We start from the raw sequence: 14,886 nt of genomic DNA, 5'->3' as shown, positions 1-14,886 counted from the left end.
CAATGCCTGAATACAGAATATAAAATACATTCAGAATCAAAACTTGAAATTTAAAGTTTATTAATAACATCTAAGCAGCTACATGACTGAGGCACTTAAAGTAAGATGACTGTTAAAAGCTCCATATCATTTAAAGTGAAGAGATACTGTGCACTGTCATACAATTACCACCTGAAATGGCAATTAGGCCTATATGGCACAATTGTGCATAATGGAATATCATGTTTTATATCATTTCATTTCATTTTTTGATAACCCACAATTTATTTGCAATAATTAACTTACAAAAAGGTATTCAAATTGATCATTACTATCAAATGCAATTTCCTTCTCAAATCTGCAACCGTCTCCCAGCACTCCTGAGATCTCATGAAGTGAGACTGACACTTCTCTTGCCTGCGCTCATGTCACCTGTATGAACACCCATGTGTTTAGTCATCAAATAATTTCGACTGAACCTTTTTCCGCACACTTTGCAGCTGTAGGGTTTCTCGCCCGTATGGATTCTCATATGTACATTTAAGTTCCCTACATGACGAAACTCTTTCCCACAGATCCTGCAGCGGTACGGCTTCTCCTCCGTGTGAATCCTCATGTGCACGGTCACGCTGTTGCCATGTCGAAACTCTTTACCACACACTTCACACTGGAACAGTTTCTCCCCGGTGTGGATTTGAGTATGTGCAGCTAGATGTGCACTGTGGCCGAACTCTTTGCCACAGAAACGACAGCAGTGGGATTTGTTTCTTCTCCTTGCCTCTTTGTCTGGTGGACTTGGGTTATGTGGTTCAGGACTTTCAGTCAGCTGGATTTCCCCTGTGTGCATGTGGACTTTCATGTCTTTACTGACACTATTGCCTGTTAGTGTTTCTAAACTCAGCTGAGGCCCAATGCTATTTAGAGTTACAGAACAACCCGGCAAAAGAGTCCAACAGTTATCACTTGACAGAGAGTTTCCCTCAACCTTTCCATGGTCCATTGAGGAGCTAGGCTTTCTGTTTTCACTCCCTTCGTCATGAGTTTTCATCTCACCCACGTCTGAGTAAACGCCGCTCTTCATGCAGGTGGGAGTCAGTTTCAAACAAGCAGCTTCAGAGTTCTCCGTATCTGTCTGTTGTCTTTCTGGATCGACCCATGGCTCTTGCTGTTCCTGTTTGATTTGGCCACAGTCCCTGGAGTCAACAGTCGGGCAGCTCTCAGGACTCCACTCCTCCCCAGAGTGTTTCTGCTCATGTGCACAGACAAGGACCTGTGGTGGGTCTGTAAAGAGGGTAAAAGTGAGAGGTCAATTTGCCCAGTACCTAGACATGAGTTTACCTGCATTTAAAATTAGAGAATATTTGGCTCGTCATACCTCATGGTCATGGATACACACTGTGACATGTGACGTGTTACGTGTATGACCATGAGTCATCAGGAGCAGCACCATTTAGTGGCATCAGTGATCATAGGGCTTCAGTATTGTTGGTCACTATACAGGGCGGCTTTGAAGACAACTTAGAAGATCTACTATAGACCCTTTCAGAGAGTATAAACAAAGACAGGTGTGGCTCATTAGAAAACGCTCTGGTACACTAAATGGAATGGAGCCTTAATTAGTATCCTTGGTAACACCTGTATTTGTTTATACTCTCTGAAACGGTCTATAGTGCACACATGGTTATGAATAACACATTTATATGGCAAAACTTTCTATTTTTATCTCCTGAGAGCCGTGTTCTTAATAACACTGCGATTACATCACCCACAATGCAATGCCCACTGCTGACAGTTAGAGCAGAGGTTCAAGTGTGTTGTGCCAGTAACGGACAGTCTCTTGCGCAACTAGCCCGAGGCAGAAGAGGATTAGCAGCCGGTTTCACTTCCTACCATCTCAACTCCTCCTAATACATGTTAACAAACACATAAGTAAACAAACCTTCGCCGTGTAACGACACTTCTTGTTTAAACCCATGTTGTTGGTTGTTTTCTTTGGGCTGAGCAGCTTCCTCCCCCTCGCCCTCCTCCCTGATGCTCCTCTGCACGGCGGTGAAGATCTCCTCCGCCGCTGCGCTCAGTCGCTCCCTGATGAACTGCCTCAGCAGCTGCATCCCAGACATGTTACACACCTGTCAGCTCTCACCTCCTGAAGCACACAGTGTTGTCAAGCACGATATAACAGTCTATGGGATATATAGGTCCCTATATCCGGTTAAAACCTCCAAAATAAAAGTGCAAAGTACGCAACGACTGATAAAGGAAAGTGGAACTGCAGCAGGACGAGGGTTTGAAAAACACCATATCAATTATAATTTATTTATACAAATCTTGAAGTGAAGTGCATCTAAAGTGACTTATCATTAATTAATTACAAGGATTAAAGTAAAAACAGACATACCTTTATTGAGATTTAATTTTGGAAACCAAATAGCTCTACTTCCGGTTACATTTCATCTTGAAGCAGGAATGTGCAGATCGCCCCCTGTTGGAGAGGATGTTTGGCCAAATGGCTCACACATAGGGCTCACATGATAAATGTCTCCAATGTCCTTGAATGTATTGATTGAAGATGGGGTTTCGATGAAAAAAAAAGTTAGGAGAAATTATTCAACATTGTTTTTTCTGCTTGTCTTCTTGACTGTATCATTCACTGCTCCCTCTTTAATTTGCATGAAAATTTAAAATGAGAATTGTTACAAACTCTGACCACAAGGTGGCAGTCAGCTAATGCAGCACCTACAGTCTGTGTGCAGCACAAGGGAAAGTTGAGTACATGTAATTAATGCAGGCTTTTTAAGTCTATTCCAATTAAAGTAATGTAATCAGAGGATGTATTTTGCAGTTTGTATGTTTCTGACATACTCAAAAATGATTGAAAGATCTGAGACATAACAAAATAATTATAAAACAATTTTTGTAAATAAAATTAAAATAGCTATTTAAAAAGTTTTAATTCTGTTCAATAAGAATAATAAGAATAAGAATTACTTAATTAATCCCCAAAGGGAAATTCATTTAATGAAATTCAATTATTTCTGACATAACATCAGTAAGTAAATCAAAAGGCTACATGAATTCAGGTTTGATATTTAATTAATAAACTACATGGGGATTGCAAATGCACTTTTAAGACACAGACTGAACCCAAAACATACAAGTAAAACACTTGAAAAGCAGACCGATTTGGTTTCAGAACTAAATATTTCTACACCATTAATTCACAATATTGCACCGCTACTGACTCCCCCTGCGTGTGTTGTCGTCTGTATAAACAACAGAAATAAACAGTGTGTGTGTGTGTGTCATTGTGCAGAGTTAAATGTGCTAATGTGCTCAGTATTCTTTCAGTCCATCCATTATTTGAGCGTGTGTTCAAGTGTGTGATTGTGCATGAAGTGTGTCTGAGTCACTAAGGCCGGGAGTTGAGGTTAGTTCTGATTGATAGTGTTGCATCAATCCAGTGGTTTGGGTTTTCAATCATGGAGGACCACACAGCGACTTCCTCTTCTGTGGAGTCCATCCAAGCGACGGTCTCACCGTAACTCTGACCTGCCATCAAAAAATAAAAAAAACAATATAATTTATGTTGAAGACATCACCACAGAAATCCCCACCGCAACCCACACACACACACCAATCTGCTGACATCTTCTTCCTTCAGGAAACCCACAGCGAGACATAAGATGCAGCAGTTGCTACTAGTGTATCAGTGGTTTGATCTTCTATGCTGCACACAGTTTATCAACAACAGCAACATCCGCTACGGTATGTGCAACACAACACAGTCAAAGGTGAAGGTTTACTGATCTTTAAATCATTTCCTCATTGCTCACATCTATAAGTTTTGCCCCACCCTACTGTAGGTCTAGGTGGAGGATTTCAGCACCCAACAACCTGATATAGGATATTCAGCAGTGCACTAGACGTCACCTAGAAACGACCTCGCTCCGACAGCAGGACTATATGAGATGCCTGAAATGCCAACAGAATGAAATACAACATGACATACTGGACCAAAATACTGTCACCACACCACTGCTAAACACCCCTACAGATGAAGCTTGGCTACTTTCAGTAAAGGCCGCAGCATCGGTTCACCGCCTGACTTGCCTACATTGTTTTCCGTCACAAAGAGATTCCACTCAAACAGGAAGAAACCTGTTAAAGCAACCAGTCTTACCACTTTTCACTTTTGCACATGTATAATGATAGCAGCTAAACAAAAAAACAGATCAGTTACGGTGAAAAGCTCCTGTGTCGCGGTGGCACTTCTGTCGACCTTCAGTGTCCTGAAAACGGGGTTCCTACTTTTCAGTAGCTTTCAGTTTTCTAAACACCCAGGGGCTCCCGAGAGAAGTAGTAAGCCGCTCAAGACATGAAGCATTTTATATTTATGAAAGCAACATCTGGTATTTGCTTGCAACACCAACAAGAAACACACATACACAGTTTATACTGAATATGACATCAACAAAACAAAACAAGAATATGTCAGGATGTGACGGAAACTTTCTCTAAACCCTTTACAGGAGCTAACTCCTGGAAACAACAAACTCTTCTTTTTAATGTGAATATGTATATCACAGAAACTCTCACCGGTTCCACAGCTTAGACGAACCCCTCCTAAGACGTGTGTCTTTAACCCTTCACGTTGCCACACAGTCAGCTCGGCACAGGCCTCTCTCAGGTCGCCGGCGTGGAAGCCATCATACACCATGGTGTGGTTATAGGTCGGACTGATGGAGCGCTTCACCACCCGCGTCTTCTGGCCGCTCTGCCTACTTGCATCTGGGAGTATGAAGCTTTGGGGGTTTAAAATATGACATGATTATGAATGATTGTGTGTTAAATTGTGAGTCAAGTTTGAAATTGTGGGTGTATGTAGGCAGATTGACTGTTTTAGTATTTTATGGTCATTGTTTTACAGTATACGGAGGCATGCACTGATTTGAGTGTGTTTTGAGGCAGCATTTAGGGGACTGACGTCCACTCACTACTGGAGATGAGTCAAAATACCAGAAAATATGATGCAGAGCTGACACACCTTCTAACAAATGAGTCTATAGCACCTCCTTTGTTGGACAAGAGACCTTGAGCTTCTCGAAGCCAGATGTAAAGCTCTCCTGTCAGTGGCTGACCAACACCTTAACACACACACACACACACACACACACACACACACACACACAGAAAATGTATGAGAGTCACGCAGTAGTGATATACTGTAGGACATAATGTGCATTCACGATAAATGTGATCTGCTCACCCTCAAATCCTTCTGGGATGAACTTAATAGAGAGCATGATGGTCCCACGACTGCTGATGGAGTCTGGATTCAAATAAACCTGTGATGTGAGGTGATGAGTTGAAAACCGAAGGGGAGGAAAAGACAAAAGAATGAAAAAGCGAGGAGGAGGGAAGCAGAAGTGTGGAAGCAGGAAAAGATTAAGGTTACGTAAAACCTTAGTTGATATTCACAGCATGTCTTCCTCTCCCTTCAGCTCTCCCAGACACAAGAGACACTCCTCCCTGTATTCTGTGTCTTCAACAAAGCTGCCAAAACTGCTGTTGCACAGACACTCAGATACTAAACAAATGTAGACGCGGGCCACATAGTGTTTTGGTAAATATTAGTCTGGGAATATTCAAACACACATGCTAATTTGTGTGGCCGCACGAGTGTGTATTTGCATGCAATCCATTCATATCTGCTCTCCTCTCCCTACCCGTGGCTGCAGGTCCTGCCACAGCGGCTGAGTGGAGGTCCAGTCCCAGTGGGCCAGAGCCACCTCCACCTCACCCAGGAACACGTTCCTCCCAAAGGGCTCGGCGTGCCACACCGACAGGTTCAAGGTCCGACTCTGGAGCTCCCCAGTCCTCACTTTGTACTGACAGAACAGAGCCAGAGTATGAGTATTAACATATATCAGGATGGACGGACAGGGCAAATAATTATGAGATCTTATATTCATGGAGAATCAGGGTCAGTGGAGAAATAAGTGAGTGCAGTGCATGTTGCAGCAGGACACGTGGAGAGGAGGTGAAGGACAAAAGAAAGATGGAAGATTCATGTGAAGCTGCCACTTTATGTAATATGTAAATGAGAGAGTGTCTCACTCGGAGTGTCTGATCATAGACCGGGTTGAGTGTCTTCTTCTTCACTGAAGTTTTCTTCTTACTGTGACTCGACTTATCCGGCAGGAGATAGGTTTTAACATATCTGTAGAAACATACACACAAATGTTATGTGGGACTGCTTTTGCATGTAACATTGTTGCTGCATTACGCACGACACGCGCAACACTCCCGTCACTTACGGGTCGGAGCGGTTCTTGCGTGCTGAAGCGATGTCCTCGCAGCGATACACTGTGACTTGCAGCTCCTCCTTCTGGGTATGGTAAACCAATGAGAACAGGATACGGCCCCTCACCTCCACCAGCCCAAAATCCCCCGAGCTGAACAGACTCATCATGCTTCCACTGAGCTGCAGCACACACACACACACGCAGAACAAAGATCAGCACTGACGTCACTGTCCTGAGCTGAGTCATCATTGCGTTGTTGGATAGTCAATTAATCAAATGTGTGTGTGTGTGTGTGTGTGTGTGTGTGTGTGTGTGTGTGTGTGTGTGTGTGTGTGTGTGTGTGTGTGTGTGTGTGTGTGTGTGTGTGTGTGACCAATACCGTGTAGCCTGATTGAAGGCTGCTGGTGGAGCTGCTGGTTTTCAGAGAGCATGGGTCTCCCTCTGTCGGGCTGCTGCCCATAGAGTCAGAGTCTCTGTTGTGATGGTCAAAGTCATCCTAGATGCACACAAACACATTTCTCAGATACAGCACCACTATTGATTATCTATCAGTTGGTACCCTCTCCCTACATATCAAGTTCTTTTGCTATTCTCTTATACCCCACCACTGGAATATGTGTGATTGATTTATACATTCAGATCATTACAGATATTGACTCCTTGTTGATGGAGAGTCTGAAAAGAAAGTGTGAAAGCCATCAGCTAGTTAAAAGCAGTGTTTATTAAAACCATTAGTCTTGATAATCTGTGAATGTGGATGTGTTTTTTAATCACCTCAGGTTCTTCTGAGTGGCCGTTACTTCTCCTTTCAGACTCTATGAGCAGAGTGATGGGTTAATATTGGTGCAAAGAGGCAGATAGATAGATACAGAGGTGCTGAGACGGAAACTTTCTTACCTTTGGATGACAAGGAACTATTCCTGTGTCTGAGACCCTGGAATCACAGATGATTTGTTAACACGTGGAGGATTATTTAGGAAATTATTTCAGGTGTGGAGATGAGAAACATGCTTACTCACACGGATCAGCAGCAGTGGACTTTTTCTTCTGGGTGTGGGTGTGAGTGTGGGTGTGAGTGCGTGTGTGGGCGTTGGTGGGGGTTTAAAACCTCCTTTACTCCTGAAAACACCAACAAGAAGGGATTAAATGTAAGTTTAATGTAATGTTTCAATGTTTCACACAAATCCTGCAGCACATGATGTGATTACTCCCTGCCCTCGCTCACCCTCCAATCTCATCTCCCTTGTTGTCCTTCAGTCTTCCCTTTGCCTCGAGAGAGTCGTCATCATTGTGTGAGGTTTCGTCTCTTCCTCCGTTAAACAGCCCAGCCAGGGGTACATCTGTAACCATGGAAACAACCACAGACCCATCATCGGGATATCCCTATAACAACAGGAGAGCAGCCCTGCAGGCCAGACATAGTACTAGTACTTATTTATTGAATGACAACTCACCTCTGCTCTTAGTCTTCCTGTGACGTATGGTGGCGTGGACCAGGTCGCAGCCTGACACCTTGCGATGACGTTTGCTGCGCTCCTCGCTGAACCACGCTCCTGACAGGAAGCGCAGACGCGTCGGGTCTGTCTCTGCCTGCTCCAGGTCCCTGCAGCATTGACATGTAGCCAAGTTAAACAGCAAAGAATCACAACCTCCTGTTTTCAGAGGTCAGCTGACATCAGAAACTAAACAGACGGTTTACAGGCGCCGCTGGAACTGCTGTCAAAGAACACTCGGCTTGTAAAAGACACGTGTTAATATGCACAGTAACTAACAACTGTCTATGTTTGCACAGTTCTGTTGAGTTCACCCGCCTCACACATAGAGACCATCAATAAATAAAATAAACGATGAAATATTAAAATGATAAAAATGTAATAAAAGATTTTTGATTAAATATTACACTATTAAGTAATAGTAACAGATTCACCTTAAATGACAAACAATCTTTGTTCTTAGCGTCTCAAATAGATCAAAAAAAGAAAATAAATAAAAGTCATTAGCTCAGGTCCAACCAGAAATATTAATCATAAGAAGCACAACAAACAGAAGAGTTAGGTGTTTCAACTGTTAGACTTAACAAAGGCAGAGGTACAATGGAGATCCCCAACCGGAGGCCACCTGTCAACATCTGCAAACTTTTCTCAGAAAACAGCAATTATCTAAATAGTTAACATAAAGTAGAAAAAAAAAAAAGGTTTTCCAGTTTGTCAACATAGAATATTCATATGTACCTTTGTGATTAGGTTGTGCAGTTCATGTCACCTTCAATGTCTTAACCTGAGAAACTTCCATCATCTTTAACTTTTCTATCTCAGTCACTGGTGTCAAACAGTGGAACAAACTAGATGATGAGGTTAAAAAAAATCAAGAAACTTGTGGGCTTTTAAAAAAGAAATACGAAACTCTATTCTAGACCATTATAAATTGATTTAAACCTAGAGAAAGCGGTTTAACGATATTCTGTACTGGCTGTCTGGAGTCCAGACCGCAGCTCTGCTGTTGTATCACGTATGCTAAGAAAGAAAAATTGTGATGAAATTAATGTATTCTGAATGGTAATCGGGGCGGGACCTGATAAGCTTTATGCCTCTCCCGTTTTCCCTTTTGGTCATGTGCTTGTATTGAGTAACTGAAATTGTGTGTGATGAAGTGATTCAATGTCCGAAATAAATAAATAAGAAAAACTGCACCATGTATACAGGTGCATCATCAACTCAAGTTACGTTGTAGTCAGTATAAAACAAAAAATAAGTGCAGAAATTGCCAGAAATAAAACTGCGTCCTCCTGCCTGTGATCAGATGTTGAGGGATCAGGACACAGCTGCTGCCAGACAATCAGAGATCTTGTAATGAACATGTACCCTCGGATATGAATGGCCAGATGTCTCTATACCATGCAAATATCACATCCTGAATAAGATCAAAACCTTAAGAGCAGTGCATACAGCAGTAATTATTTGACGCTGCCCAGTGCCCACTGACGTTTCAGTTACTCAGCATAAAACTACAATATGGTGATGGCAAATTAAAGGGAAAAAAAGAGTGGAGAAACAAAGCTAATGCAGGTGTTTATATATAACAGGTGTCCTACAGATAAATGATTGTAATACATCACCTCTAATGTTCACTGTTAATGATAATGATGACACTATGACCTGACGGGAGCAGTTGTCTCCACGTTGACAATGCTCCCACCCACAACACACAAAAGGCCTCTGAATGGCTTGATGAGTATGAAAATGAATCATACACTGCAGCCTTCGTAGTTGCCAGATGTCAAACCAACTGTGCCCTTAGGGTGAGACTTTATACCTGCGGTTAATTTGTCACCTCCGTCTGTAATGTTAGTGCTCATTACTTGGACACTGTGGTTACTGGAAGTGGCCCCCTGAATGGAGAAACACTCGCCTCTCACCTCACACGTCCTTCATCACGAAGACGCAGCTCCTGGTCACGATGTAAGACCTGCAGGATGACAGACTGCTCCTGGTCTGTGAGGTGGCTCAGGTCAAGAGATGAGTCAACCCGCTCCCCATCCATCCCTGAGAGAGAGGCACACATGAACACCATCCTCAAACAAACACATGAAAATTATTCATCACTCGTCAGATTTGTGTCCTAACGGCACCATATTACATTACGACAGTGTAAAAACTACCTGGATCTTTTTTCTTTTCTTTTTTACGTTACCTTTCTATGTGGTCCTGTGTAGGTATATCAGTTGGTGTCGTTTGTCGTTGATTATTTTTGAGTTTAAGTAAAGACATAATATGTTGTGAACTCCTTCATTTCTGTTTATCATCCCTAGAGGAGAACTGAACCAGGCACTGCAAACTTTCCAGGCCCAAGTGCACTTTGAAATCCTGTCCTCATGCGGCTTCTCGGTGTCTCAGTGTGTGAGGACACATGCTGTTTCAGGTAGGTTATTCCTGTCTGTTATTGTGACTTTATAATCTCTGCCAAATGCTCTCTACTGTAACCTGTCTACTAAAACTACAAAAAGAAAAGAAAATAGCCTTGAAAGGAAATTTGAATTATTCAAGCTGCCATTTCCTGCTCTGATACTGAGACTGAGGTGGTGTTTAAAAGAAGGGTCGCAAATTTCCGTGGACACAAAACTAACTAAACTGCTGCACTACAGTTAAATGTCTCTCAGTGTGTGTCCACGGCCCTGAGGCTGTTACCGTTGAGCACCTACTTTACGCATGCGCAAAAGGTTTTCTTTTCCCAAGAAGTTATGTGAACAGGATATGATAGAAAGAAAGCAGCACAGCTCTTACAACCTGATATCCAAACCACCACAGAAGATAATAATAATATAAAATACTGATGGTAAAATAGAGTTTGGGTGATTTCCCCCATATAACTGTATCCACATACCTGGCCACTCCTGCTTAACCCGACTGGACAGTTGCTTCTGTTTTCTTAACACGACTACTATATTTCTGAGTGATCATTCACTTGACCTATCGTTATTATTTCCATGAAGTCTCTCAGTGGAAAGTCTGCCCGTGCAGAAACTTTCCTCATCATAACCAGCGCGAGAGACAGGACACCTGTCGCCACTTTTTTCGCTTTTTTTCTTTTTTGGATCGAGGGTAAAACTCTCCCCTTAAAACTCACACACAGAGAAACATGAGAGTGAAAAAATCAAAATGCGTTACCTTACTTTACTGCCTCCGTCGGTTCCATCTGTGAAAAAGTTTAGTGCAAAGTTGTCCTGAGTGTGAGTGTGTGTTTGTGCCTGTGTGTGTATGTGCGTGTCTAGGTCTGTGTGCTGAGTAAACGCAGTGAACACGCCCTCCAGAGTCAGTGCGCACGGGGGCTCCACTCAGCTGGGAGCCGGGCGCGAGGCGGAAACAAACAGAAAGTAGCCTATAGAGAAGGAGGATGACAAGTGTGTTTGTGCGCGCGCGTGCGTGTGCGTGTGGTGTGTGTTTGTTTGACTGTGTGATATGACTCACTCACACACGGATGTTCTACCACCAATTGCAGGGTGGAGGTGGGATGTAACTTTCATCCTTATGGCCGTCCACACCTGCTAAACACACACACTCGGCTGCACACTGAGGGTGCTACTGCTGCACCCACTCCACCGTATGTACACACAATGACACAAACACAGTCTCCTGCTTGTTAGAAATGCCAGCAGCATATAAAAAAAAACACCCATAACTTCAGTGTGGACTTGTAATGATGTGTGTGTGGTGGATTTTCCTTTCTCTCACTAGAAATGTGTGTGTGTGTGTGTGTGTGTGTGTGTGTGTGTGTGTGTGTGTGTGTAGGGGGAGGGTGAGCTCAGAGTGGGAAAAAAAGACCATGTATTCAGTCCTGTCTTTTGTCAACAGACTTGGATTACAGCCACAGTCTGCCCAGTTGGGAAGCTTTTTTGTGTGGGTTTATTCAAGCCTGCAGGTTCTGGCTCAGACAGCGACTGGTGCATCCAACCAGCCATCCTGCTGCTCCCCTAAAGGCCTCCACCAAGCGCTGTGATCTCACTGCATCCATACCCACACCAACATACAGTCTTAGAGTTTCGTATCTCCATACATCTGCGGTTGCACCCAGAATACAGCTGAATCTGTTCACTTGCTCTCCTGGCATAGGCAAACACGCATTCAGCACATGCTGTACAATCCCTAACAGTGATTCGCTGCCACCATGTTCTCATTGGCATGCAAGAAATCAGGTATGCACACACACACATCTGTACGAACATGCTGGGAGAAACAGGTTTTTGTTCTTTGTTTATTCAGACAACCAGCATTATTAAACATTCAAATTCAAATGGCATCACAAAAAAAAAAATCCAAACATTTCATAATAGCTAACCTAACAAGTGTTAACACGAGTAAACAGAGTCACATCACATCTCTCTGGGTTGTAAGGGCTAAAGCTGATATGTTTCTCATAAAAATGTGGGCAATCAAACCTGAAATCCATCCCATGAAAATGAACTTTGTAAAAAAAAAAAAAAGCACACCAATCAAAGTCATGAAGTGCCAGTAGCATACTGGAGGGCATGAAGTTTAAAGGTCTACTACTTCTAAGTCATTTCCTATGGTCCAAAAGTGGGGACTGGATGCCCTCAGGAAGCCTCACAGTGGCTTCTTAGGGTTCCTGGACAAACTATTTCACACACTAGAAGTTTATATATATAAAATAAATAAAACATAATATGTTCTTTAAGTTTTGGTTTCAATAAAATACTAAGGTATTTCACACTCCATAGGACATACAGAAGTATTCCTAGATACAATACCCACAGTCCTCATTTTGTACTATTTTAGTGTTGTTGAAAAAAAGTTTAAAATGCCAGTAATGACCTTGTCTGACCCTCTGTCTGCATGGGATTATATCACTCTTTCCCATAACTGCACTGTACTGTTTACACAGTCAAAACAGTTCATTTGATACAGCCTTGTTTGCAAGAGGACAAACTTTGAACAAGTTAAAATAATATTAGTTAGGATTTATGTTTGATATCAATCACAAAGGTGAATCAGTGACATAATCAGAGTCTTTTTGTGTCAGCCAATATCCTGTATCTCTGAGAAGTAAATATGGAGCTATAGACAGTGAACACATGCACAGACACTCCTTACACAATGCAGTAATCTGAGGGAAGTATCCTCTAATAAACACGCCCAACCCTCAGGGGTACAGATGGGGACCAAACCAAAAATGACAGAGGCTCAGGAAAGGAAAAAAAAATCTTGTCACCACAAGTCGATGAGTCACCGCTCTGCTGTCCTCCACCCTCATATGCTTGTCCTTCACACATCTTGACTTCATTGTGGCTGCTCTCTGCGTACAGACAGACAGGATTTTGATATGGACAGATGAAGTTAGTGATCGGAATCAAAATACAATCTAGAGGATATTGAAGGTGAATCTCTTTGTTGACTGGGCTGGCTGCTGTTGGTCGCTCCTGCCACTAGAGGCTGCTGTCGCACCAACCCTACACCACTTCACACACAGACAGACATATTTCCATGCACATACTTAAACTGATAGAGTCGCGCTAAATTCTCTCTTCTCTAACACCTACATGCACAAACTCACATGGGGTCATAGCTGCTCTGCTCTTTGGTTTTGAGGAAGCGCATGGCAAGGAAGCCTCCCGCCTGCAGACACAGCACCAGGATGATGCCACCGATGAAACTGGACATGTCAAACTTGGCCTGGGAGAACTCTGGGGATGAGCTGGTGTTACTGTCATTGCCTGGAGGGAAAGGACAGGGTTTAATGGGTTTAATGGCAGGGGATTACGTGAAAGCAAGAGGAGAGTGGGGGAAAAAAGAGGAGAGCGTCAGGTTTTTGTTTTTTTATTTCAGAGAAAGCATGATGGAGATTTTTCCTGATAAAAATGACTAATTGAGTGCCACTGGGGAACATTTTACTCAGCTCTTAGGGGAATAGTTAATGTCTGACGCAAGAGGAAGGGGGAGCTGGGATGCTGGAGTAGAGCTGATACAAACTACCTGAGTCACCTTCACCTCCTCCCTCAGCCACGTTCTCCGCAACTGGAAAATGAAAACATGCAAAAGAGATGAGTTAGTGAGGTTGCATGATGGGAATGATCTGTGTCAGTCTCAGAGGGAACTCTTTACTACCTGTGCACAAATCAGACACTCGGGTCCAGCTGCAGTTCATGGTGTTGTCTGCTGAGTCGCCCTCATCAGTCACACACATGCCTGTATCATTACCTGAGACAGAGAACAAGCCTTTTAGTGTGTGTGTGTGTGTGTGTGTGTGTGCGTGCGTGCGTGTGTGTGTGTTTGTCTGTCTGTCATGTGTGCATTCCTGGCATACTAAATAATTCAGTCATCTTGTACAAACCAGGGAAGATTATGTTACAGTAGCTGTGATGATTGAATTACTACCGGAGGTCACAGGTGTGTGTGTGTGTGTGTGTGTGTGTGTGTGTGTGTGTGTGTGTGTGTGTGTGTGTGTGTGTGTGTGTGTGTGTGTGTGTGTGTGTGTGTGTGTGTGTGTGTGTGTGTGTCGTCACCATCTGGACAAAGCCTCCAGACACAGCCGGTCAGGTTGAGCATGGAGTCGCCAACGCACAGGTCACATGAGTCGGCCTGAGAACAGTCTGGAGGAGGGAATAAAACAGGCAGTCAATTGGAAATGTCAATCAATGCCAATTGCACAATTATCTTTCCGCAGAACCATTTTAAAGTTGTAATTACTGAGAGACGTCTCACCAGTGTGGACAGAGCCAGAAAAGGCAAAAGTGTGTGGGCAAATGACCATAGTCATGCCAGAGAAAGGATGGAAGAGTACAAATTCACCTGCGTTTTGTCAGTTTGTAAAATTACTATCATCATCATCATCATCATCAGAGCAAATTAGAAGAGAGACATTATCGTGGAATCAAGTGAAAGAGTCACTATAGAAAATGTAGAACAAGTTTCAAGACAAAAAAAAAAGTGAAGGGAACAGGAAGAAAAGATGTTACACATATATGTGCACCCTTACCTGCTGAGTATACAGTTGACACCCCTGCTAGAAGCAGCAGCGTGGAGCAAAGGACCTTCAATACCCACCGCTGCATCTTGACAGCCACAGAGCAGCGACACCTGAAAATGACAGC

The 14,886-nt window shown here is 43.1% G+C and overlaps 3 protein-coding genes across 3 annotated transcripts; all 3 read right to left on the bottom strand.

The window, feature by feature from the left end:
* Nucleotides 1-36: 36 nt before the first annotated feature.
* On the bottom strand, nucleotides 37-2,136 carry LOC310993403 (uncharacterized protein). The gene is made up of 2 exons (XM_083981745.1): nucleotides 1,919-2,136; nucleotides 37-1,260 (listed from the first exon to the last, which is right to left on the bottom strand). The coding sequence occupies exons 1-2, from the start codon at nucleotides 2,097-2,099 to the stop codon at nucleotides 368-370; spliced, it is 1,074 nt and encodes a 357-aa protein (XP_083837871.1). The 5' UTR covers nucleotides 2,100-2,136; the 3' UTR covers nucleotides 37-367.
* A 927-nt stretch (nucleotides 2,137-3,063) lies between these two features.
* On the bottom strand, nucleotides 3,064-11,040 carry sytl1 (synaptotagmin-like 1). Its single transcript, XM_083981469.1, has 15 exons — nucleotides 10,949-11,040; nucleotides 9,700-9,826; nucleotides 7,739-7,887; nucleotides 7,510-7,624; nucleotides 7,304-7,403; nucleotides 7,182-7,218; nucleotides 7,059-7,099; nucleotides 6,664-6,780; nucleotides 6,297-6,463; nucleotides 6,097-6,199; nucleotides 5,706-5,867; nucleotides 5,246-5,324; nucleotides 5,024-5,123; nucleotides 4,576-4,781; nucleotides 3,064-3,528 (listed from the first exon to the last, which is right to left on the bottom strand). The coding sequence occupies exons 2-15, from the start codon at nucleotides 9,822-9,824 to the stop codon at nucleotides 3,389-3,391; spliced, it is 1,641 nt and encodes a 546-aa protein (XP_083837595.1). The 5' UTR covers nucleotides 9,825-9,826; nucleotides 10,949-11,040; the 3' UTR covers nucleotides 3,064-3,388.
* Nucleotides 11,041-13,345: 2,305 nt separating this feature from the next.
* Nucleotides 13,346-14,847, bottom strand: cd164l2 (CD164 sialomucin-like 2; the record flags this gene model as incomplete). Its single annotated transcript, XM_083981537.1, has 5 exons — nucleotides 13,346-13,509; nucleotides 13,769-13,810; nucleotides 13,901-13,993; nucleotides 14,299-14,385; nucleotides 14,772-14,847. The coding sequence occupies 5 exons, from the start codon at nucleotides 14,845-14,847 to the stop codon at nucleotides 13,346-13,348; spliced, it is 462 nt and encodes a 153-aa protein (XP_083837663.1).
* Nucleotides 14,848-14,886: the final 39 nt, after the last annotated feature.

The sequence above is a fragment of the Trachurus trachurus genome, assembly GCF_905171665.1.
Source record: "Trachurus trachurus genome assembly, chromosome: 11".
In the NCBI taxonomy this organism is placed as follows: domain Eukaryota; kingdom Metazoa; phylum Chordata; class Actinopteri; order Carangiformes; family Carangidae; genus Trachurus; species Trachurus trachurus.
Note: the sequence above shows the minus strand (reverse complement) of the source record. Positions and strands in the feature narration are given on the sequence as shown.